This window comes from Cuculus canorus, chromosome 3 (genome assembly GCF_017976375.1).
Source record: "Cuculus canorus isolate bCucCan1 chromosome 3, bCucCan1.pri, whole genome shotgun sequence".
Lineage (NCBI taxonomy): Eukaryota > Metazoa > Chordata > Aves > Cuculiformes > Cuculidae > Cuculus > Cuculus canorus.
Window position 1 is genome coordinate 32,008,815 of NC_071403.1, and position 25,258 is coordinate 32,034,072.

General features: G+C 38.7%; 1 protein-coding gene across 4 annotated transcripts in view; it reads right to left on the reverse strand.

The window, feature by feature from the left end:
- Positions 1 to 4,865: 4,865 nt before the first annotated feature.
- WASF1 (WASP family member 1) overlaps positions 4,866 to 25,258 on the reverse strand; it is a 95,065-nt gene continuing 74,672 nt past the window's right edge. For 3 of the 4 annotated variants that reach the window (XM_054063672.1, XM_054063673.1, XM_054063674.1), the window contains exons 3-9: positions 20,351 to 20,485; positions 13,950 to 14,103; positions 13,182 to 13,299; positions 12,217 to 12,389; positions 10,022 to 10,201; positions 7,442 to 8,079; positions 4,867 to 5,794 (exon numbers count right to left, since the gene is read on the reverse strand). In XM_054063672.1, coding sequence (XP_053919647.1) covers positions 5,637 to 5,794; positions 7,442 to 8,079; positions 10,022 to 10,201; positions 12,217 to 12,389; positions 13,182 to 13,299; positions 13,950 to 14,103; positions 20,351 to 20,485 — 1,556 coding nt within the window. In that variant the 3' untranslated portion in view covers positions 4,867 to 5,636. Of the gene's footprint in view, positions 5,795 to 7,441; positions 8,080 to 10,021; positions 10,202 to 12,216; positions 12,390 to 13,181; positions 13,300 to 13,949; positions 14,104 to 20,350; positions 20,486 to 25,258 lie in introns of all 4 variants that reach the window. The other variant, XM_054063671.1, reaches the window with a different exon arrangement.

Here is a 25,258-nt window from a genome sequence, read left to right on the forward strand (position 1 = left end):
CCTCGTCCTATCACTACAAGCCTTTGTAAACAGTCTCTCACCTGCTTTCTTGTAGCCCCTTCAGGTGCTGGAAGGTTGCTATAAGATCTCCTCTGAGCCTTCTCTTCTCCAGGCTGAAAAAGCCCAACTCTCTCAGCCTGAAAAAATGCCAAAACAGCCAGAAAAATTCAGCCTATGCCATTTGCTTGGCATGAAGGGGCAGCACTAAAGCTACATGGGCATGCGGACACCTGGGCTAACACTGCCTTCTCGTGAGGTCAGAAGTCTCAGGCAGTTTTCTGGAGTTATTTCTGGTTTGTAGTGAAGTGCAAAATCAAGCTGCGATAATATGGCACTGAGCGATGCAGAAGGCCCTGAGGAGTCCTGTTCTGAGATTTCAAAATCGTGAAGAAAATGCCCTGTAGAGGACTGGAAGTGGCTGAAACAGTCTAAAATCACTTGGAAATGAGATAAATTTGAAGATTTTCTTGGAGTGATGCCGCTATGAGGCTGTGTTAAAATGATACAGGTTTTGCAATAATAAACGCTTTGTCTTTAAAAACATTAAAATGAAGGAGATGGAAAAAGGAAATAACATGTCTGTAGGGGGGGCCCTCAGCTATCTTCTATCTGAAAGTGAAGCTATTGAACCACCAGAGAAAGAAATGTAAGGAGGGGAATATTCAGCCCTGTTTGGTGAGGGACGCTTGAAATCTGCTCTGATCTATACCCAGATGTTTCCAGCTGCCAAAAGGAAGGGAGTTGGAGCACCTTGCCAGAGCTTGTGAATACTCTAAAGCTAAGAATTTAGAAGAAATTGGAAAGACGCAATTTTCTTCAGAGGCTGTTGCTAATGCTGCTTTGAGGGGCTGCTGGCAGTCAGGGAGCACAAGCCATGACTAAGGCAGCAGAACCCATCTTCCTGGCAAAGGGCTTAGCGGTGGGGCAGGGAGCATATTTGCTTGCAGCATGGCAGGGATCAAAGAAAAAGCACAGGCTTTGAATCTCCAATAGGAATGGGATGGCACGCTCAGCTCCAACCTCACAGAGTGTGCACCATATCCTAGCACCCATTTCCCAGGGCTTGCCCATGTGTCCTAGCAGCAGCTGGGAAGGGAATGGGAATGGGGTTACCGTCCCCTGCCTGCTCCCCGCCTCTGCCCGGTGGTGCGCTGCCAGACCTTCATCCAGCCCTTAGAGCTATCATCTAAATTGCTCATGGGAGCGCTCCCTGGATGTGTGCTGTCAAACTGAGTTGGGCTGCTGGGAACCTGCTTTTTAAGCACTTCAACTGACCCCAGCTCATTACAGTTGGATTGGGGGAGGGATCACTGTCCCAAGAGCTCGAGGGGCAAATGGGAGACACAAAGATATACTAATGGGGTGCTGAGGTACCCGAGAAACATCACGGCCACCAAGGGTGTGTGAAATGTCTCCCACGGTCAGGCTACTGACCCAAGAATTGCAGAAGTGGGAAAAGTACTAAGGAGTGGAAAGGAGAGGGAAAAACTGGCTGAGTGGCTCCAAAATTAGAGGCCGCTATTACTGCCTGCGGTCTCTGGTTGTGAGTCTCCTCCTGGAGTTTATATTGCCGCCTGCAGAAGAAAATGAGAGAAACTTCCCCACTCCAGCCCGTAGCTGAGGCAACAGAGCAGACACTTGATGGAGCTCGAGCTGAATTTCTGTCAGATCTTTTGCTCACGCAGACCTCAGCTGCAGAGGCTGTGGTGAGGCTTTCTCTCGGTGTCTCTTCTTGGAACAGCTCTAGTTTGTGCAAATACTGGGGTTTAGGGCTTGAACTGCTGACACAGAACCACGGTGCTATGGGTACGCTGCTTCGAGCCGGCAACTCGGCAGAAAGCTGTACTTGGCTGTCAGGCAGGGTTTTTTGCACCATGCTCTGAAACTGCTTTTGACTCCCCAATCCCCACAGTGATCCATGGGCTGAGGAGACCAAGATGTGCCACCCCACGCAGGAACCGACATTTCTGTCTGCCTCCTCAGAGCAGGCTGAGGGCTCTGGCCCACCAGGTAAAGCAAGTGGGAATGCAGGGGTGGCAGCTGCATCCCAGCTTAGGTGGTCCCAGAATCGTGGAGAATGGAACTGGGGCCATCAGGACCTGTTCGTACACTCAGCCCCTCAATGGCACCTTTCGAAGCCATCTCAGCATTAATCTGTGCATTCATCAAGACAGGCAATGGTATGTCAGCATCTATCTGAATGCTGAGGAGTGCAACCCTGCACCACATGTAGGGAAGGATGATTTTATTGACTAAAGGTCTTTCTAAAACGCCTCCTGCTTGTTTAAGCCAAATTTAACAGGAGATTACATAATCCAGTAATGATATCTAATATGGAATGGCTGCTGTTCACAAAGTAACACTAAAAAAAGCACCAGAATTATGTGTCCTTGTCATTTTCGTTCCTTCGGTACTTGTTCTCTTTCATTTACCTATTTATTTTGGTCCGTCCATGATGGCTGTATCATCATTACTACTTTTACCTTTTCATAAAACCCATTAGTGACCAATTTTGTACCTCCCCAGTTTTTTTGCTCTGGTTCGGCCACTACATACCTTTTGTTTCTTCTACGCTTTTCAGTTCATCCTTTTTTTCTCCATTTTGCAGTAGGAGAGGTAAATAATTTTTAACTGTCACAGATTACAGTTCAAGAAAGGCATGAAGTTGAACAAAAGTTTCACTTCACTTATATTGAACATTACTGACATGTTATTTCTGTGGCAGACTTAGAGTCTTTGATTTTAACCAGCTGCTGTAGATGTACAGAAGTAAACAATAGAATCCATAAGCAGTTCAATACAGAAGACTTGATTTAGTACCTTACAAAACAAAACAATCAATAATCTATTACACATCTAATCATGGGCATGAATAGCCCAGCAGCCCTCTTGAGCAGGGTTCCACCAAATGAGAAGGGCAGTTGGGAGACCACAGTACGAGGGGCACAAATCACTGAGATTGCAAACACTTTGCCTGGAGTATATCTATAAATGCAAATATTCAAATTCAACAATCACCTCTTGCTACTACTGAATCACACCATTGCTGTCTGGAGACTAGTTGCTATGGCAGAAAGCCGCAGCGATGGCAGAAGGCCAAGGATCCTGCCTTTGAAATGTTAACTAAATTTAACTCTTGACTTTTCTCAGACAAGGTTCATTACTCCATGTGACTGTGTCATATTAAATGAGTGCTTTGTCTGCCCTGGGTACCGGCTTGGAAGGGATGTTATTAATCACTGGGGCAGCGAAGCAGGTCAATAACAACCATTTGTCAATAAGGATTTTTTTAATACCTTCAAGGCAATAGCTGCAGTCACATAGGGGCTCCTTCTCTTTAACTTCTTTTTATTTTTTTTCTTTAATCTCTTCTTTTTATCTCCTCTTTTATTATTTTTTTTAGGCAAGTTATACCCAGTTCACCGTATCTGGATGCACTCAGTGCATACCTACAGTCCATAATGCTGCTCTGTTTAAATGACAATGTAGGCTGCTGTTTGTAATATCCACCAGGAAAGCCAGGGGTTTAGAGACTTCAGCAAGGAACAGGTATAAACATCAGCTGAAAAGCAGTTTTGTGAATGGCAGAATTACCTACACACAGAATTTAGGCACAAGCTCTTCTTTCAGCTCTCTAAAGCGTAGCTCTGGCTCTTTGCTTAAAGGGTAGCTGCAGGTGGGCATACTGCAATTTTACTCAATCTCGATCCTTTTCAGCTGTGTAAACAACAGCTCTCCTTTAGTTATTGGGCCAGATTTGGCAATTTAGGATTACTGAGATTAAAGGAAACACCTAGATTAAATGCTAGCAAATATTCATGCAGTTGTGCTTCTGACATCTTCTCTTTAACGTTATTAAGGAGGACACGCACGTTTAATGTTAACCAAGAATGACAGAACAAACCAGATGGCATTATTGTGAAGACAACTGTCAAGAACAGCATACAGAGAAGAACCACATCCCCAAGTTAATAAAGATGCAGATTCACAAGTTGTGTCAAGGATTTTTTTCCTGCAAACGCAACAAAAGGCATTACTTGTGCAGTGGAAAAAGTCTTGACTATAGTAGGCTATGTCCAAAATGATGACGGCAGCTGAGATGGTAACAGTAGAGTTGGAAGGGTTGCTGTATGGTATCCTGACTCCAGTCTGTGTCGCTGGAGTTTTGCCCAGTCTCAAGAGGAAGTTAATAACTACACGCCCCTCTAAATTGTTCTGTAGCCTGCAGAACGTTTCATGTTCCACCTTCAGAAATCTTGTTCTGACTTTGAACACTTGTTTTCCTCTGTTATACAATTCCATCTTCCAGAAATGAGTTTGCAAGGTAAGAGGGCTCTTGCACTGTCAAACTTCCCTTCTCAACAGGCTTTTGACCATGTGCTCAGGGTTGAAGGAGTGATTCCAGAGGAGGGAAACACAAAAGCCCTGCTCAACATGCAGTGCACTTCTCGACAGCACTTAAAATGAGTCTGCAGCATCGCCCGTGTTCTTTATCATCTTTCATTAACCACGATTTTAACTGCAGCATCTTCCCTTCTTTTATCAAGACACACTGATGGTAAAAGTTTGTTGTTCTTTTTAAAACAAGAAAAACCAACCCCTAAATCAAATAAGCCACAAACTCCCTTTTTTTTAAAAAAAACCCCAATGGATCACAGTAAGAGTTCAGCTTTTTTTTGTTAGACCTGCATATAGATATCATGTTATGATACGTTTGCTTGTTTAATATGGGTCCTTAAATCAAGTGCAGAATGCTGACTGTAAGTTTGTAAACCATAGATTGAATCTCTGAAATCCAAGGATCCCTCAGGTATACCAGTGAAAAGCATGCTTCACCGAAAAAGCAACAAACGGAAACATTTAAAATGAACCATTTATTAAATCAAACTGTTATTTTAACAGTTACATAAGTTACACAGCATGTTTAAGTCAAAAGATTTCACAAGGAAAAAAATTTTAACTTTTATTATGCAGGCAAAATAGTACCACACAATATGTACCTGGGAGGGAAGAAGGGAAAGGGAATCTCTAGACATTCAAATAAGGCCATAATTATTTAAAAACAACAATAAAACAACAATAAAACAACAACAAAACAACAATAAAACAACAACACCCCCCCAGCAAAGATCCATTTTCCTTTCAGTGTGTTCAGTGCTGCTAACTATATGTACTTTTAGTGTACAGATATAACCGAGGCAGTGATATCTTGATAGCTAGGTTTAATGTTTTAAAACACTATCAGAAGTGGAATAAGGCTCATTAGTACATACAGCTGCCCTTGGAATGTCAATCTCAGTTGCCTTCATTAACTTAAAATTCACAAAGTGCACAGTTAAGATATGCCAAAAAATTGAAACTGCTACTCTACCAACAGCTGCCCATGCTTAATACTTAGTGGTCTATTGGAACAAAGTATGTTCTTTCAGAAAAGATGTGTAAGAAAAGCCACTGTAAAACATTTAGTTTCAAAGATGCACTAGGAGCTTTCTGTAAACTGAAAAGTAGAAAATCATGGATTGATTATGTAAAGAAAAGAATACAAAAACACTAGAAATGGCCATCAAACTTTCAAAGAACAAGCACCACAATGGACATTAGCATTCGATTCTGCAGTATACAGCAATGTAATAAATTTACTCTAACCAATCCACTTCATCAAACTCTGAATCGTCTTCTGAATCACTGTATTCCACAGCAATGCGACGAGAAAGTATAGTAGCAACATCATTCTCAATGCGCTCATGCTTAGCTTCTTGTTCACGCTGCTCTTCAACTTTGCGTAGCTGAATACCTAAAGAACATCAAATCACAAACACATTACTCTCCTCCTTTATCATTATACAAAGTATTTAGCTCATTATTCACAAAATGCTTTGCAAGGAAAAATGAAGGCTGAGGACACTGTCCCCCTCAGACAAAAGTTCTGTCAAGTTTTTAGAGAGGAGTGCCAGAATGGTAACGGCAGACTAAATCATCAGTCTTTCTACTATAATATCCCGCTTCTGATTTCCCACTAAGAACACACTCACATTTTGAATACCCCTGTAGTGATTAAGCTATTTTACTGTTTTCATTTCCAAATGATTTTTATACTCTCTCTTCATGGTCTCAATTTAAAGTTACAGCTATTTGAGCAGCCTAACAAGACAGGATTACTTACAGCTTGGTTTTGATCACATAATGATCTGCTTCCAGATAAAGTATTACTTAAAAGATACTGACACATACTGACAGTATGAGACAGTTAAATCCAGTACCTTAGTTAAAAACATGCCAGAGATTACATATTTTAGTTTTATACTCGTAACACCACAGACTGACAGAGTCTAAATATGATCTACATCCTGTACTTAATACTCTGTTCTCAACTGATGGGCAAGGAAAGGGCAGGTCTTTAGGTGGAATTTAAGCTGTGGTAACTTAAGCTTTTGTTTCTTGTGCAAGACTGGGTCAAAAGCGTTTTCAGAGATCACCTAAATTATATCAGCAAGCTCTCCTTTATCACTTTTTTTGATGACATTCTCTACTACTGGTCATGCACCACTGTTGTACTGAGCTGCTGTTGATACTTCTTCAGATTCAATGATGTTATCAGTTCATATGCATATAGATGCTTTAAAAATAGTTTTTAATTAGTATCTACATATTCAGGACCATACAGATTCTATAGGTATGGGGAAAATCAGAAGCAGGTGGTACTTAAAAGGTTTGAGAAAGATTAACTATTCAAAGATACCACATAGTCAAATGGCAGTACACACAGTGCAGTGGAGACTTCTCCAGCTGTAGGCACACAAGCTAAAAGGTACAGATTGTACAAACTGTTCCTCAATAGGTCATGAGGAAAACCTTGCTCTGCACCTCTGCTGTTCACTTTCACTCTGCCAGCTGGACACCTTGCAGCGTAAATACTGCTCTGCCACTGCACTGACATCTGTCAAGGTGAGATACTTCGCAGCTTTAAGTCTTAAAAAACAATTTCAGGTCATATATATGTTGTTGCAATACACTGATACATGATCAAAATTCCAATGCAAATTGATCTGTTCTGCTTTTATCTATCAATCTGTGAAAAGCAATGCTTTTGTCTTCTACACAATCTGCAGGTTATCAGAAACACGTTACATTTTCAGGTAAAGAGAAATTAAGAGATATTCGCCACTGATCATCTATAAACACATGTACTACCTCCTTTAAAATCTAACTTCCACAGAGGACCAGTTTTGCCATCTGAACTAAATATCTGATAAGTGCAATTACAAATCCACAAAAGTCTGTCTGCTAGTCAATGCATGCAACGTAGAGAACATACAGCAGAACAGACTTCAGATGCATTTCTAACTTCTCACACACGTGAAATGATCTATCTCTCAAAGCCAATGTGTATTTAGCAGGTTTCTGAGACCATTCTTTTTGCCCCTTAATAGCCAAACATTACCTTTCCGTATTGCTTCCAGCAGAACGCTTCTAGCATCACTAATTACAGGAAGAGTTGATGGATGGCGTTTGGGTTCAGAAACAGGAATCACTTGGGATGGTGGAGATGGAGGCATTAACGGGGCATGAGGGCCAGGAACAATGGTTGTAGGAGGAGCGTGCAGAACAGGAGGAGGGTGAGAAAGGGCTGCAACTGTGACAGGAGAAGAGGGTCGAATGCCAGGAGGAGGCAAGGGAGGAGGTGGAGGTGGTGGAGGAAGTCCCTGTACTTCAGCTTGAGGAGGAACTGGGTGAACAGGTACAGGTTCACACACTTGGGCAGCTCTAGTGACAGGAGGAGATGGTTGTGCTAGGGGAGGAGCAATAGGAGGTGGAGCTGGATGTAGGACTCCAGGAGCTATCTGGAGAGGAGCTGGTGGAGGTGGCACAGCTGGGGCCTGCAGAGTAGCTGTGGGAGGGGGTGGGGGTGGTGGGACTGGAGGTGGAGGAGTGGAAGTCATTGCAGCTCTTAATGATGAAGTTGACAAAGCAGATGGAAGAGGTGGCGGTGGTGGTGGTGGAGGAGTGGGGCTCACAAACACTGGTGTTCTGCCTGTTGCTGGTGACTGAGGACGATTTTCTGCCAAGCCAGTAGTAGAACTGAAATATCCAATAACAGGACAAAGTTATCAGAGCTAGAGAGTGGAAAAAACAGTAATAGATTCATTTCTACAATCTAAGAGTATTGAACGCTAGGCATTAAAGAGCATTAGGTACTATGATTTAAAGGTATTCATACCTCATCTACAAGGAAATCTAATTCTCAGTATAGACAATGCATCAATCTTCCAACAGGCCTTCACTAAAATTCAGCTATTAAACAAGTCTGTGCTTTTATATAAACCTGCAGCTTTATCAAACGTATCCTATAGTAGTATAACTCTCCCCTCCCATCCCTAAGTAAATCAGAATTATTTTCTGAAGGGAACTAGCGTTAACTGCTTCAATTCACAGAACTTTATAACCAAACCAAACGAACAGTACAAGTGATGAGGATGAGTTAATATTGCACAGAATCATAGGCTCGTTTGATTGGAAATGACCTTTAAGATCATTTCAGTCCAACTGTACCTGTCCACTACTAAACCATATCCCTGAGCACCTCTTCTACCCATCTTCTAAATATCTTCAGGGATGGCAACTCTACAACCTCCCTGTATAGCCGGTTGCAGTGCCTGATGACCCTCTTGGCGAAGGTCAATTTCTTCTTGGTGAAGAATTTTTTCGTAATGTCTAAGCTGAACGCCCCCTGGTATAACTTGAAGCCAATTCCTCTCATCCTATCACTTGTTACTTTGGAAAAGAGACCAACATCCACCTCGCCACAACCTCCTTTCAGGTAGTTGTAGACAGTGACAAGGTCTTCCTTCAGTCTCCTTTTCTCTAAGCTAAACAACCCTGGTTGCCTCAGCTGCCTCTGGTAAGGCTTGTTCTCCAGCCCCTTCACCAGCTTCACTGCCGCTCTCTGGACACACTCCCAGCACCTCAATGTCTTTCTTCTAGTGAGGGGCCCAAAACTGAAGTAGTTGAGGTGCGGCCTCACCAATGCTGCATTCAGGGGCACAATCAGTTCCCTGGACCTGCTGGCCATGCTGTTTCAGACACAAGCCAAGTTGCTATTGGCCTTCTTGGCCACCTGGCACATTGCTGGCTCATGTTCAGGCAGCTGTCAACCAACACTTCCAGGTCCTTCTCTTCCAGGCAGCTTTCCGGCCACTCTTCCCCAAGCCTGTAGGGCTGCATGGGGTTGTTGTGTCACAAGTTTCATTTAAAATAAGTATTTAAGGTTTGATGACAGGGTGAGTGAGGCTAATATCAAATGTCATAATTTCTAAGTACAGAGAGGTATATTTATATGCTAAATACTCATTGCAGTGCAATGAATAGGTGAATTGAAGAAAACAAAAGGGTACAGTAAAATTATTTTCCTGAAAGACCACTGGAGGATTTCTTTCGCCTCTGTGGAAAACTCATCTAAAGAGTTTTGCATTTCTGTGTATAATCTCCTGAATAGTAAAAATACATTCTTTTCAAGAGAGTTAACATCTTGCTGATGTAACAACCACGTCTGGAAAAAAAAAAAAAAGAGCAGTTGCAATTTGGTAAATGTGATGAATACATAGTTTTGACAGCTGATCGTCTTCCTTTCAAGCAAGCTGAAACCCAGCTCATTGATATAAATTTCAGATTTTGAAGTTTCCAAAATTCCAAAGCTAAATCATGAGAGTCCAACATCTTTCACAGAAAGGTTTTCCATGCAGTTATCTGCCTTGCCATTTAACTTGAAAGGTGACACAGCTGCAATATTAATGGCAAGGCGAGGCCTGTCACTGTATTGGCACTGCAGGGGGTTTAGATTCTGACCTTTCTCTGCCGCTCTTGTGTAGCCCTGCAGCTGCAGATGCATCAGGCCTGTGGACTTACGTAGTCCCTAGGACACGAACTGCCTGGGCTACATGGAAGTATTGCTAATGGACTGTGAGGGGGATGGTGGAAACCAAAACTCTCCAATAAATGTCCATGTAGCTTGACCACCCCATACCTAACACACGGAGGCACAGGTTTCACATCTGCTGTTCCATGCATTGGAGGTGGCGGTGGCGGTTCATGTGGTCTGACCAATACTCGCTCCTCAGCTCTGTTCAGAAGTTCAGACATTTGGCTATAGGGCAATGCAGAAAGTGAATACGATCCATCCATATGGTCCACATACGCTTGAGATCTGCAAGAAAACAGTGAAAAATGATCCATTGTAAGCTTTACTAAAAGTAAGCATTAGTGCCCTCAGCTAATGCTCTATACTTCAGTTTGATTTCTGAAATCAAGTATCTTCTCTGCACCGATGTCACATATTACATTTCATGGCTTTCTAATAATTTATCTCCTGTTCTCAATGGTTTAATGCTTCTGACAGGTAAATCAGACAATTTCTACAGTATGTGTGTGCTCTCAGTGTTTATTAGTCACATTATTTTGAGTTAAGTAAACACAGCAATACAATCTGAAGTACACATATACCAGAGTGTATTATGAAACAAGCATTATACTCAGTAATCATTTCTGCTCCTCAGTCCCTAGATATATGCAACCATATTCTTTCATAAGATTCGTGAAACATCCATTGATGTATGAATAGTAGAATTTACAACCGAATAATTTAGCTTAACTTCTGTCAGAAGATCTATATTCCAATATAGAGACAACCCACTACTTTAGATCTAATATCTTGCAGCTATACAACAGATACAAGGAAGATAATGTAAGTATCTATTATTGAGCAGTAGCAGTAAATAAAGATAATTACACCTTAAAATGATTCACCTTGACAACAACTTTAGACATACCTTTAGGACCTGATCAGTTTGGAATTTTAATTAACTACTCAATCAAAGATTTTAAAAAGTTTCTCTATTAAATTCAGAGAAAATGTGTTTGCAGAACACTTCCCAACAAGTAAAGCAGTACTCTGCATCTTCCACATACTGTCACCACTGTAGTATCTAACCTATTAAATTCTTCGAGGACGAAACCTTGCTCTGTTATTCAAAAGCACAGTGCTGTTCTGTATTTGAATGACACCCTGTGCACACGCAGTGCTCCCAAGCACTACAGTATTATTCATAATTGTATAACTGGTACTGACAATCGTTTAGGCCAGGGCCCCAGATGCAAAAGGAGTCCTGCAATGAGTCCATCTAGTGTGGAATCTGAGGTACAGAACAACACAAGGACAGCAAGAAAGCAATGTTTCTACCAATGACTCGACATGGCAGTTTACAAAGATAAGATACTACAAAACTTCTCCCAGAAAAATACTAATCACCATAACCTGAGTTGTATCCTACTCACTGAAATGTACTGAGCGCATTTTTACTTTCTAAATTCAGAGAGCTAAGGTATAATTATCCACTATCGCTATTAAGTGTGTTTAAAGGCCTTACCAAGCTAAACAAAATATTCACTTAATGTGCTTTTGGTCACTGAATGATAGGGGGAAAAAATAACTGGTTTTTTTTGAGGACAAGGAATGCTTTTAAAGAAAACCTCGAACAATCCCCCAAAAGCACACCACCCAAAACTCCTAGTATTAGTTGTCAGCCCTCTTTCCCATCAGAAGTTTCTCTTCTGGTTTTGCACAAACACCAGAAGCGTAAACACAGCAGGTGTTTACCATGTGAAATGCTACTTTCAGCCACCAGCAAATGCATGCTGTGAAATGAGAATCCAGCAGGTTGGATTTTGTAATAGACTATAACCAGAAACATCAATCAAATCTTGGATTTGCTCAAGAGTAAAAAGAAGCTCAGTGATCTCATCCGAGTTCCAAGTGGCTGTTTGTTCACATCACACCCATCATAAAGTCTTGGCAGTGTCTGCTTAAGAAAAAAATCAAGAGGCTGGAATAATAGGTATTTTGAAGGTCAAGAGTGGAATGTAGTGACACACCTGGTTGCAAGCTTGAAACAGTGACTCTACACCTTTTCCAAGTTGCAGATGACAACACATCCTCAAGGATACACACTGTTCTTAAAAATAATAAGATAATAACTACTCCTTTAAGGACACACTAAATAAGTATTTTAAAACTGAGTTTTGGTTGAGCTAAATCAATGATTTCCAGTGCCTTTCAAGAACAGCAGTAGTATAGTATCTCATCATTTACCTTTCCTCAAGCATGTTCACTATGTAGTATGCACATCTGTACTTAGTAAAGGATAGACAAAAATAAAAAGAAACCTTGATTCAAAGTGTGAAGCTGGGCCATTAGCAACTTCAATGTGCTTATGTAAGAGGTTAGCATCATCTTCTGCGAGCTCTGGACCTTGAGCTAACTTCTGCCACTCTCTCCGTCTGTCATGAGGTGCCCTTGGCACTTTTTCTGGTTCATGAGGGCGATCTAGATTTTTCTGCTGTAAGAGAGTTGTGCAAACAAAACTGACAACTAAGACAGAGTCTTTTACTTAGGTGCACTTAGACATCACAGCCATGAAATAATGAAAGACAACCCCAGTTCAAGAAAAAATTACTTCCAGTCTAAATATAACTAAACAAAAAAAGACTTGTAAGAGGCAGAAACTTCTGTCTAGTAGATAATAAACTGAATAGTATAGAGAAAAATAGCTATATAAGTAGTTTTTTATTCTAACCCTTAAATGCAACTATGAGTCTGACATTTATATTTACTGTCTCTATGTATGAAATATATAGAATAAAGGTAAAAAAAGTAGCATTACCTTTGCAGAAGTGTTTAATTTTAACAAAATATAAACAGTGCTCTGCACTTACTAACTACTTTCTGGTTAAGAGTAAACGTATCTGTTAGAATATCATTCGAGCTTTTTCATCTGCAAGACTGTCAGAATTTGGAGTATTAAAAAAGCATTCCACTGAAAGTCTTTTATTCCTCCTTTTTTGCCCCTTTTTGATTAATTGCTAGAAGACTTACACGTTTTGGCAAATCTGCTGTTAGTTACATTAAGACAGCATGAAAGCTCTAGGCCTTTTCATATTATTTTATTATCACTATTAATATTAAATACCTATTTAATAAAGTTGATAGAATTGAATGAATACAGGTAGTTTCAGTTGAATGAAGATGACTCTGTAAAGTTTGGATTGTTATTAATTGCAAAACCAAAATGCACCAGATCTGCAAGTAAACTCTTTCCCAATCAGAAGCTATATAAAACTAAGATATATACCTTCTGCTTCCTCTTTTCTTTCCTCTTGTCCTCAGTGTCCTGCAACATTTTTTCCTTCCACAGATCAAAGAAGTATGAAGGATTGGTATAAAACTTCAAACCCTCTTTTCCATCATCCCTGAAATACAATGATGCAAACAGAGCATGCTATTAATTTGACAACACATGAATACAAATAATAAGGCAAAGGAATGGCATATTAAGGACTACCTAGCACCTCAGACCCTGAAATATTTTACTGAAGAACATTATAAAGATGAACATCAGCCTCAGATTTTAGACAAGTAACTTTAATGCAAGCTGGAGATAAGAGCGATAAATCAGAGAATTCCCATTCCAATTACTCAAATCTTGCTCCTAAAATAATGAGCAAATTCATGTGTGGTTGAACACAAGCAGCCAGATTCGAATTGACTTTGAGACAGCAAACAACATTAATTTCCATCTAAGACCTTTCCTTCTACATACTTAACTGCTTATTTTCTTCACTTTGCACTCAAGAGTGTTACACAGTTCAATAAATGCTGACAATAAAAAAGCCTCTTTTTAAACATCATTACACTGGGGTAAAATTTGAGCACAGTCAAGTATCATTTTAATGCTTATAACGTCTTCTGCTGCCTGTATTCCTCCAGCAATTTCACAGTTTTCTAGTGTGGCTCCTCAAATATCCAAATGCTACTCAACATGAGCAGGGTGCCTGGATACTGTATCTCAGTTATATAAAATAAGGTTGAAATTGGTTTTGATTATTTTCATTTTACTAACCTGTAAGGAGTGAGAATGTTAAGTGGAGGAGGCTGTTCACAAACGTCATAAGTTTCTTGCAAAGGAATAGGCAAAGTTTTGCGGTCAAACAGCTGTTGATCTTGAATTGTGGAACTCCGGAAAGCTTTCCTCATTGTAATGTCCTGCAGTGACACTGAAAGGGGATAATATCATTTAAAAAACTCATCAAAGGCAGTTTATTTGGATTAATCTGGAATTGCTTAACACTGGTTAGAAAACAAATATTAAGCATTACTACTAGCATCTTATGTATTTTACAGCAAATATAAATTCATCTACCACTACTGCCATGGCAAGATATTGCCAGATTATGTAAAAAACATGCTTGTAATGTTCTAGTATATTATCCTCTATTTAGCTTCACAGGAAACTTTTGCTCACCTGGACAGATATCAGAACTCTGTGTCTCTGTGTCAAAGTAATTCAACAAATTGCTTACTGTAACTATAAACCACCACCCTGTAGTTCAGAAGTACCTAATAACATTTCCCAATTCCATTTCCCAATCCTTCTGGCACTAAAAAATTACTCTCTGTCTTGAGGTATAAGATCTCACCTTTATACTATCACCAAGCCAGACTTCGCATTCCTTGCACGTACGCAGCAGTTCCACTGAAGGCCCATGAAGACGCCAAACCAGCAAATCACTTAAGCTTATGATGCTGAGAACAGCGAGTTTCAATGGAAGGTGATATTGTGTTTCAACACATGAAACTAGTCAAATGTTTTTTTTAAATCAGACTGCTTAATCAAGATGAGACTTCTCTGTTTAATTCAGGTGAGACACCTTGAGTTTTTAAGCACAGTAGTTAGGAATAGTCAATTACATTTACATAAGACTTGAAGGAAAATAACACAAGGTGAACATAAGATTAAACAGTGGTTTGAAATATATTTACTTACTGCTTTTAAAGGAAATGTACCTTTTTCTATTTCACAGCTGTTAAAATTTAGTAAAAGATTAATGGAAAAGTGATCACAACTGGTGAAACTTGCACTTTTAATTCTGATAAGAGTGTACCCGTTCAGTCTCATATTTATCTCCCTCCCTTATCCTTAATTGCTACCTGAAGCCCAGGTGTGTCTTAAGACTAACTTTGCAGCCAGCATTAGACTTTCACTAGATGAAGTGGCAGCCCTTTTCATTGGTTTGGGATTTTTTTTGGCTTGTTTTTTAAATTTTATTTTGAATCTGAAGCAATACTGAAAACAGCCCATTTTAAAACATACTAGCAAGGAGAGTATTTTCAGCAGATCACAATTTATCTATAATTAATTATGTTTATTTTATATAAACAGTTTGATAGTGGTGCCCCTTCACTAAAGATGAGAGGTCTGTGTTGTCCGTCCCCCACCAACAATTTTTTAGGAGTCTGTTCAAACTGAAAGCTGCATTTTACTCTGGTTCTCATAACACATACAAGTGTATGTATGTACGTACATACACACACACAAAGAGCTGGATTTCTATTATATGATAACAAAGTGGCAGAAAGCAGGATTTTTTCCAGAGAGCTTTTAATTCTTGGAACATGCTACCTTCTTACCTAAGCATATCAGCAGCATCCTTTGTGAGATGGGATTTATTTGATTTTCTGTTTGCCCTCTGAAGTTTATTACAGTTGGCAAGGTTGTGTGTTCCTGGAGAAGTTTCCTCCTTTTTACCCTTAGGTTCTATTTTACTAGTGTCTTTTATTCTTTTTAATACCTTTAATTAGCTGCTCAGAAACCTTTTTAAGTGTGTGAAAGAAGTATCATAATGTATGAATGTCAGCTGTGCGTCTCAGCTTCTGCAGGTATTTTTGCACTCATAAATAACCATATATATTTTGTACCTGTCAAGAAGTACACCTCGTTATTTGCTGGCAGTAGTTCACAATTAGAAGAACAGGGTTTTACCTCATCTAAAAACCTAGTTTTAGATTCTCTTATACTTCAGCTGTTTTTCCTTTGGACTGTTGGTTTTACAAATCCAACAAAATGTCTTTGTTCAGGGTTGCTTGGCAATCCTGCAAGTCTTTAAACTGTCACTTATTGGAGACTACGCCAACAAAAATAAAAGTTAATATACTCTTCTTTGAATCTGTGTACATTCAGAAGGCAATGAAGTAAATAAATTTATTCCAATAAATAAAGTTCTTTGTTTCAATATCAAAATGCTCAAAAAGTATGCAACACCATACTATTGAGATGTACATTGTTCTATAAACTTTTCATTAGCATTCTTTAACCTTACCAGAGGGCAAATACAGCTTGTCTAATCTATAGTCTCCACCTTCTTGTTTAAATCTCCACTTTTTGTAAAATTGAGCATAATCAATCAATCCCCAACAATAAGCATGGACTACTTTCTCTCTAAAACTAAGCTACAGAATAAATGCCTTCATAGAAAACATACACATACATGTCAAAGAGCTAACAGCATTTCCTGCACTGATATCTGATGACTGGCATTCACAAAAAAGCATGCCATTCTTCAAAACAACTGACTGTGTTATGACAACATTACTAAGAAAATGAAAGGATGTGGCACACAAAATACTGAGAACCATGACATGGATATAACTTGCCTACAGAGAAGGATCAGGTAAATCCCACATTGCCAGCACAGTGTAATCCTGGACTGCAGAGGGTATGGCTTACAAAGCCATTTGTTTAGCTTGCCAGCTGGCTAAGAAACAGGAGCCCTGTGTGGCTTGCCACCTCAGTAGGGAGAATATGTGAGAACCTGGCTGGTCGTTGGGCCACTTAGCTTTGGCTGACTGACAACTGGCACAACAGGTCAAACAAATTGGATGTATGAATTCAAGTGCAAAAAGAGATGGGACACCAAAGGAGGGATTTGAAATGTTGCAGGGATTTGACTTGGTGCTGATAAATTTAAGCTTTCAATTGCCTAATTCCTAACTAGTATCAGAACTTTCCTGTAGCCTAAAATCCTAATTTTCATATGGATAACATTTTCCTCTAAGTCCATGTGCTACACCATTTGTGTTTACTGCACTGAACAAAAAAATGGGGTCTTCAAATAATTTCCTTAAATGTTGAAAAGCTCACAATTTAAACTAAAATTCCACTCAACAATCTGAACTAATGCCAGTTTATCTTTACTGTGTCTATTGTTTGGGTTGTACAAAAAGACTTGTTACATCAGCCAGAATTAACCCAAAAATATGCAGATAAACTTAGTTTAGCAATTCTCCTGCCAGGATGCCATTTATTTGATTCACATACAACTATTTTCTAATACTTCATCACACTGCACATCAGAGTTGTACTGCATATCAGCATTTTAAAAAAGAAGATAAAAGCTAAAATGAATATTCTTTTAAAAACTGTCAGGTTTCTACAGATATGAAATTATTTACTTGTGGTAGCACTTCAAGCTTAATGTCACAAAAATTCACAAAAATGTGGTAGATTAACAGAAATCTATTATTATACTTACAACATATGCACATATACAGAGAGAGTTAGTAATGTTATTTTTAAAGTAAAGACTGAAATTAAAGATGGTTGCAAAGAAACTATATGCTTAGGGTTTATTTTCAGACCTATGAAGATATCTTACATTGCAGGTCTACTGAAACACTCAATCTTTGCTCACCTCCACAGCAAGAAGCTGTTTTCCCTCTCCTAAACACAATGGTAAACATGGTAACTCTTGAGTACATACAGGCTAGTTTCCCATAAAACTGAAACAAAGTTCAGTTTACTTAAGTAAAGCAGAGGATTTCTTTTTGTCTGCATGCAAGCTTAGTATCTCTCCTGAGATATGTGGGGTGGAAAACCACATATATGTAAAAGGAATAAAGGGTGTAAAAAATAGATTACAATATGAAATTCATAATTCTGAGAAGCCAAAAAATCTGAAGAGTGTAATAATTCAAACCAAGCCAAGTTCATAGCAATTCTTCTGTGACAGAAAGATTGTGTATCAGGAGACAGTTCTTTCAGGATACAATCCTAACCTTACGTTTACATTTTTATTCTTTCACAGAAATATTGTAATACAAAATGAGAAAACACACAAGACTATTCAAAAAAATTCAGAGCTTTTTATTACTTTGACTCTACCATAAACGTCTTGCCAAGTACCTGCACCTCGTTCAAAGAATCTCAGTTGGGCTGTTTTTGTTCATGCCACTTAGCTTTAAATGAATCTTAATTTCTTCCTCTTGTGTAATAGCATGGGCCCAAAGGAACACATTAAATCTTCTATTACTGCCTGACGGCAAAGAACTAGCAAATGAGACTCATTTTACAAGTATATCCCATTTTACACATGCTGTTAGCTGAGCAGAAGTACCGAAATTTGCTTAATTCTTACATAGAGGGTTAAGAAAGGTAAATCCAAATATTTTCCACAACTTCATGCATTAACATCTTCCAACTATTTTAGCGAAGATCAAGACTCAAACAAAACTATTTGTGAGTAATTTCTAAATTTCAAGCCCAAAACAGGATACTGAAGGACAAACAGTTTCCTGATCTCTATTTTTTAAGGAAATATAATACTAAATTCCCTCTCATCTCCTTTGTCCTCATCTGTTGACTCATTCTGGGCAGATGTTTGTGAATAAGGAACACTAGGTATACCTCAAGGAATGAATATTCTCAGGTAAATAAAATTAACCATTTAGTAATTCCTGAAGCTGAGGACTGCATGTGCTCCTCTGAAATACTGTCACTGCTGATCTACGGTGTGACAGACAAAAAATGCAGGGTATTGGATTCCAGCCACTCTGGACTTGATCAGGACTTGATCTTTTCAGCCCCATTTTCTTCCTTCAGCTATATAGTTTAGCAAATGCTACAGTATACACAGTACTGTGAAAAGTTATTGATTTGGGACTACATATTATTGAAAACTACTACTAGCAATTCTCTAATGCCAAATAGTTGTGGATATTCAGTATTGTAACCTACAACCAAACTTGTCACAGGCCATTTACACAAGAAAGTACAGTTTTTCATCCTGCTATCCTGTAACATCCTTAGATGCTTTAACTCAATGATTCAAAATGGTCTCTCCATTTTCCTGAAATGTGAGTGGCTGTCATATCAACATATATCCCATCCTGATATAAACCAACAACTAGGCTGTCAAGAGCAAATGCAGAAATTGTGTTAACACTCTGGAGTATTACGCATCTTACAAGATTACAATTGCTGACTTTTTGTTACTATACACAGAATGGCTATTTCACATTATCAAATCATGGTAAACATGGTATTTTATTGGAAAAAGAGGTGTATGTGTATGATTTATCCTCAGTTGTCAAGAGACTTGGAAAATCCCATTAATGTAATAATTCCTCCAGGCAAGTCACGATTTCATGGAAAGTCTGCTACTAGGAATGAACAGCTGTCTTTCGAAACCTACTCTAAAACTCATGTCACTCAAAGTATGGAATCAAAATTTCCTTAATTTTGCTATTAGTGAAATTTCAACATTGCTAACTAAACACAGCCTGAAGACCACGCTCATGGTTTTGACACTTTGTTCTTTCTGAATAACACGTAACTATTAGGTCTAGACACTTAAAACTGAAACATTTCTATACTTTAAAATTGGATCCCACACACAATCCAAAATTATTTTTCACTATAGGATGTTGCTCTGATTTCTAGGTCTTAGCCATATAGTCCAGAACACCCTAAAACAGTTTGGGGTTACAAGACCATTCATAGTTTAACCTGTAACCAACAGATATCCAGGAAGGCAAAAAAGCTTCATAGTGTTTACGTATTAGGTGGTCATTGTTTAGTCATCACAAAGACTATCCCATCATTTCAATTGCATAAAAATTCTACCTTACAGGCATAAAAGCCGTATCCTCTTGAGTTTTGGAAGTATTTTTTTTCCTCAGTGCTAATCAATATTTATAGCACTTAAAGCTATTTAGGAAGAATCCAAGGGGACATGTGGCACCAATAAATGGAGCTATGAAACTATAACTTCATGTAGAATGCAAGATAGTAACAAGTTAAATGCAAAAAAATCCTACTTGGACAGATGGTTACATCCCATGGGAATTAGTAGGAAGGTTAAAAAAAGGAGTAAAGACTTATCTCCAAGCATTCACATAGAATTATAATAATAATATGCAATATTAATATATAATACTACTGTAGCGACACACAGTCCTGCAGTGTTTTTTATGTAAAATCATTGGTAACAGCACTGTTCAGTTACCATAAAAATGTTGAGCTCAGAAAGCTGCTCAAGGCTATAAAAGAAATCTGTAGCAGAAACAGAAATGGACCTCACTCTCACGATGATTTGCTCTGTGTTCTTATAATTGAAACTATTATTATTTCCATTTCTGGTGTTTCAGTGACAAAATAATAAATCTTCAATGCAGGAGTTAACTTACATTCCTCTTCCTTTGGATCAAGTTGTGTAACGCTGACAGATAAGCGATCTACACGTTCTTGTAAGGAGTTGACTCTAAATGAGAAACTGTGCGCTTCATTGAAGAGTTCACCAAATATATCTTCAGCATATTTACCTGAAATAGGGAAAAAGAAATAAAGCATATCACAAGACAGCCAAATGAGTTTGCCTTGAAGTAGGTTTCTATTTTATTTAGAAAGTAAATCTAAGATGCATGCGCATCACTTATAATAGCCTGTACTTAGTAAGCTCATTAAGAGCGAGTCAAAAAAAGCAAAAAAAAAGTTAAATACTTAATTTCCAATTTACTTATCAGAAATGAAATTATTTAATACATTACAGGACAGATATTCAGCTAGTATAAATTGATTTAAATATGCTGATATGCACACAACTAGACTATTTCTTGGATATGTATAAAAGGATTATTTCCAACTTCTTAAAAGCTGGTCCTGTCTGAGGAATAACTAATCTTTCCAAGTGAAATTTATCTCAACGTTCCTCAAAATGAAGCAGAGTTTCCAACACTACCATTTAGATGACCTTTAAAAAACAGAAGATCAGATATTCACACCTAGGTTTGTTGAAACCAGTCTATTAAAAATACACTCTAAATTAATAGTTTATAAACTATAAATAAAGACATCAAAAGGACAAAAATTAGATCCCTACAGGTAGAGTGGAATCTACATAAAGATACCATGTGTTTAGCACAAGGCCAGCCCATACCATTTATTAAGACTTGGGTAATGGCAATAGAAAACCAGCACAACAGTAAAAAAAAGGATCAAAAAGGGGATAGCAGAAGAAATGTACAAATGAAGAAAAACCATAAAGGATCATAGATTCTGGCATATTAAACACAAAACCCCAAAATTAGCCTCAGGAACAATTCCTAAACTAATAATAAATATTCCTTCAAAGACATGAGGAGCAAGAAAGCCTGCCAGGCAGTCTGAGAGCTGACTGGTATGAAGGTATAGAGGAGTACTCAGAGAAGACAAGATCACTGCAGACATGCTAAATGAATGCTTTGCAGTGGTGTTCAGTGAAAGGAAGTGGCAAGATCCTCACGCCATAATTCTTCTCTGTGAGAGACTCAAAGAAACAGAAGTAACTGTATAAAAATTACAAACTAAATTGACAAAACAATCAGTAAAATATTAGTAACAATTTGTAAATCTCCTGAATACACGCTGAGTGGTGGCAAGCGGAACAGGAAGATTAGAATTTTTTTCATGTAATATCTTGAGAGCTACAGGCCTGTAAGCCTGACATCCAGACACAAGAGCACAAATCATTATGAGGAACTGTATTAGCAGACACGTGGATGGCTTTCTGGAGAAGAGACAACACAGCTTTTGTAAACTGAAACCTCTTGTGGTGGGTTAACCCTGGCTGGATGCCAGATGCCCACCAAGCTGGTTTATCACTCTCCATCCTCAGCTGGATAGAGCAGGGGTGGTAGAAAATATACAACAAAAGGCTTGTGGGTCAAGGTAAGAATAGGGAGAACACTCAGCAATTACTGTCACAGGCAAAACTGACTCAACTTGTGGAAATTATTTTAATCTAGTGCCAATCAAAGTTGGAGTAGGGTTATAAGGAACAAAAGCAAATCTTAAAGCACCTTCCCCGCACCTCTGCCTGCTTCCTAGGCTCAACTTCACATTCCAAATTTCTCTACCTCCCACTCCAAGCAGTGCAGGGCACCAGGGAATAGGGGTTGTGGTCGGATCATCATAGATTTTCTTTGCGCTCCTTCCTCCTCAGGGGGAGGACTCCTCACACTCTTCCCCTGCTCCATCGTGGGGTCCCTCCCACGAGAGACAGTTCTCCATGAACTTCTCCAATGTGAGTCCTTCCCATGGGCTACAGATCCTCATGAACTGCTTCAGTTTGAGTCCCTTCCATGGGGTGCAGTCCTTCAGGAACACACTGCTCCAGTGTGATCTCCTCTCTCCGTAAAGTAACATGTCCTATTACGAGCTTGCTCCAGCACAGGCTCTCCATGGGGTCACAGACATCTCCATTGTGGGGTCCTCCATGAGCTGCAGGTGGATATCTGCTCCACTGTGGACCTAGGACCTACATGGGCTGCAAGGGGACAGCCTGTCTCACCATGGTCTTCATCATGGGCTGCAGGGGAATCCCTGCTCCTATGCCTGGAGCACTTCCTCCATTGACCTGAGCATCTGTAGAGTTGTTTCTCTCGCATATTCTCACTCCTCTCTCTGGCTGCTGTTGTTGCACAGTTTTTTCCCTTCTTGCTTACATATGTTATCACAGAGGTGTTACAACCATGGCTGGTGGGCTCAGCCTTGGCCAGCAGCGGGGCCATCTTGCAGACAGCTGGCATTGGCTCAGTAGACAAGGGGGAAGCTTCCTGCAGCTTCTCACAGTAGCCCCCGCTACCAAGACCTTGCCATGCAAACCCAGTACACCTCTGAAGTGTCTCTAAGCACATGGATGGAGAGCTATGATCTAGTTAAGATTTCCGAGAGAGGTCCTAATCATAGAATCACCAGGTTGGAAAGGACCCACTGGATCATTGAGTCCAACCATCAAAGATTTTTAGAAATACTTAAAAGTCTGGTCATAAGAAAAGATATGGCAAAGAAAAATAAAGTTACAAAACAGATGATAAGAGTAAATAATAGATCTTCCCAGGTCAGAAAGGTGTCTTGTCACAGGTCTCTGCAGTGGGACCTGTGCTATGCAAGATATCCCTAAATGACCTGAAAAAAGATGAGACTGAAGTCTGCTAACAATACGTCATGGAAAAGAAACACACTAAGCATTAATAACTACACAAAAACCTCAGCAGTTGAAGAGGTTTCCAGGCTGAAAAGGCTGGTAGATTAATAGGAGTATTGTACATGCTTGCCTTGCATTTATTCTTGGACCATCTGCTATAAGCCACAACCAGAAGCAGATCAAAGGTGTAGCCATCCATAGAGCCTTTACCTTTAAGCACCAGGCCACACGAAAATAGAGATGGAAAGTTAGTATAAGTCTAACTAGCTGGCAACTCACCTAACATAGGACTTTAATATATATGTCTTGAATCTCTGAAAAGTATGTTCTTTGATACATATCTGAAGTAAGAGAAATTACTTAAAAATGTGATCCAGTACTAAACTTTTAATACACAGTTACTAAAAATGTAATATACTTCAGATAATTTATTCAGACAGATTAGTCAATTTAATCAGACAACTCACATAACATTCAGACATGCAAATTAAAATTAAAATCAAGTGTAAAAATTCATATATAGAATAAAAAGTAAACTGCAGGGCTCTAAAATCCAACAACTTCCCTTTTACATGTGTATTTTAAGGCTACAGTTGCTACAGTTTGTTTTACCTATTACATTTCATCAGACTTACAGTTAATCTACCTCATTAATGAGTTCCAATTAAAAACAATCTGTTTCAAAAGCCCTTTCATCATGCTGTATACAGCCACAAACATATTGCATGGAATAATTTGCCTCTGCTTATGAACACTAATCCTCAAATGGGAAATACATTAAATACAACCTGTCGCATTTGCCAACCACAATGTCTGTACCTACATGCCTGTTGGCAGTCTCTTTACCTAGCTTGAAGTATATTTAACTTTTTCAAGCAGTGCAAGATGTTTGCTTTCAGTGAAATATAAAACTTCCCTTCAGACGAATACCGTGTATGAACATATGTAGGTATACAGCATTTATAATCTAATATTTGTTTATGGTGCTGTCTCTGTGTATATTCCAAATGAATATATCTTCAATTTTCATTGGATTACAAAAGATATGATTACAAGTGATAACAGTGAACAAAGTGTCAAAAAACTCCAAATAAATAAAAAAATCTTGTAAGGAAAAAAAGTACATTAAGTAAACAACATTGCTTTCATTTCATTTAATTTATAGATAATATGTTAGAAGAGTAAGGAATCAAAATTAATGCTATTATATAGAATTAATATTCCAAAGTATTATTAACATTTCAGACAACTTAACTCATTATGGGACTGCTTGATGAAACACTCTACTCTTGCTTCATGCAGTACAATAAAAAGAATGACAGATGACTACGACAAAATAATAACTCCTTTGGATCTTGGTCACAGCTGGATACATAATACCAGATTAGAAAGATCAGTGATCCTGCTTGCCTATTAAATGAAATGACAATATAGACTCTGCAAATAAATTATTTCAATAATATATCTATAAAGTGCATATATATAAAATATATATACTCAAAGATATAACATACCTGTAAAAAGCTTAGTTTATTGTATTTGCAAAACTTGTTAAATTGACCAGAAATAGAACAAAACTTGTCATTTTCAAAAGGCAAGTCATATTCCCTCCAATATTACTAGCCGTTCTCAGTTCATCACACTGGCATTAATTTTTATCAACAAAGCACAATTTTTTTTTAAAAATTTAAGTTAAGGAATGTATTATTAACCTTATTGTTTTCACAACTTTTCCTCTTGTCTTAAAGGGCTCTATTCACAATTAACCCTTCAAGTAAGAAAGGGATACAGGAAGGCAGCTCCCTCTGCTGTCAGTCAATGTCCTCTTTTGTGACAGTCAAATGAAATGTCTTGAAAGGGACACGCTGTTCTCCCTCCCCCCCAAGAATGTGTGTGTGTTTTGAGAGCCTTTGAACAATTTATTTTCCTGACATTTAAAACAGACCTATGAGCTGGAAATAGAATACTAGCTAGAAAATAGCTAGTATCTCAGCTGCTAGCTGAAAACAAAACAAAAGTAATACTGCTCACTGCCTTCATTTTTTTTTTTGAAATTAAACTTGCCAAAGCATGTATTATCCAACCCTGGTCATTACCATGGAAGTAGGTATACAGTGGCTTATAAAATCTG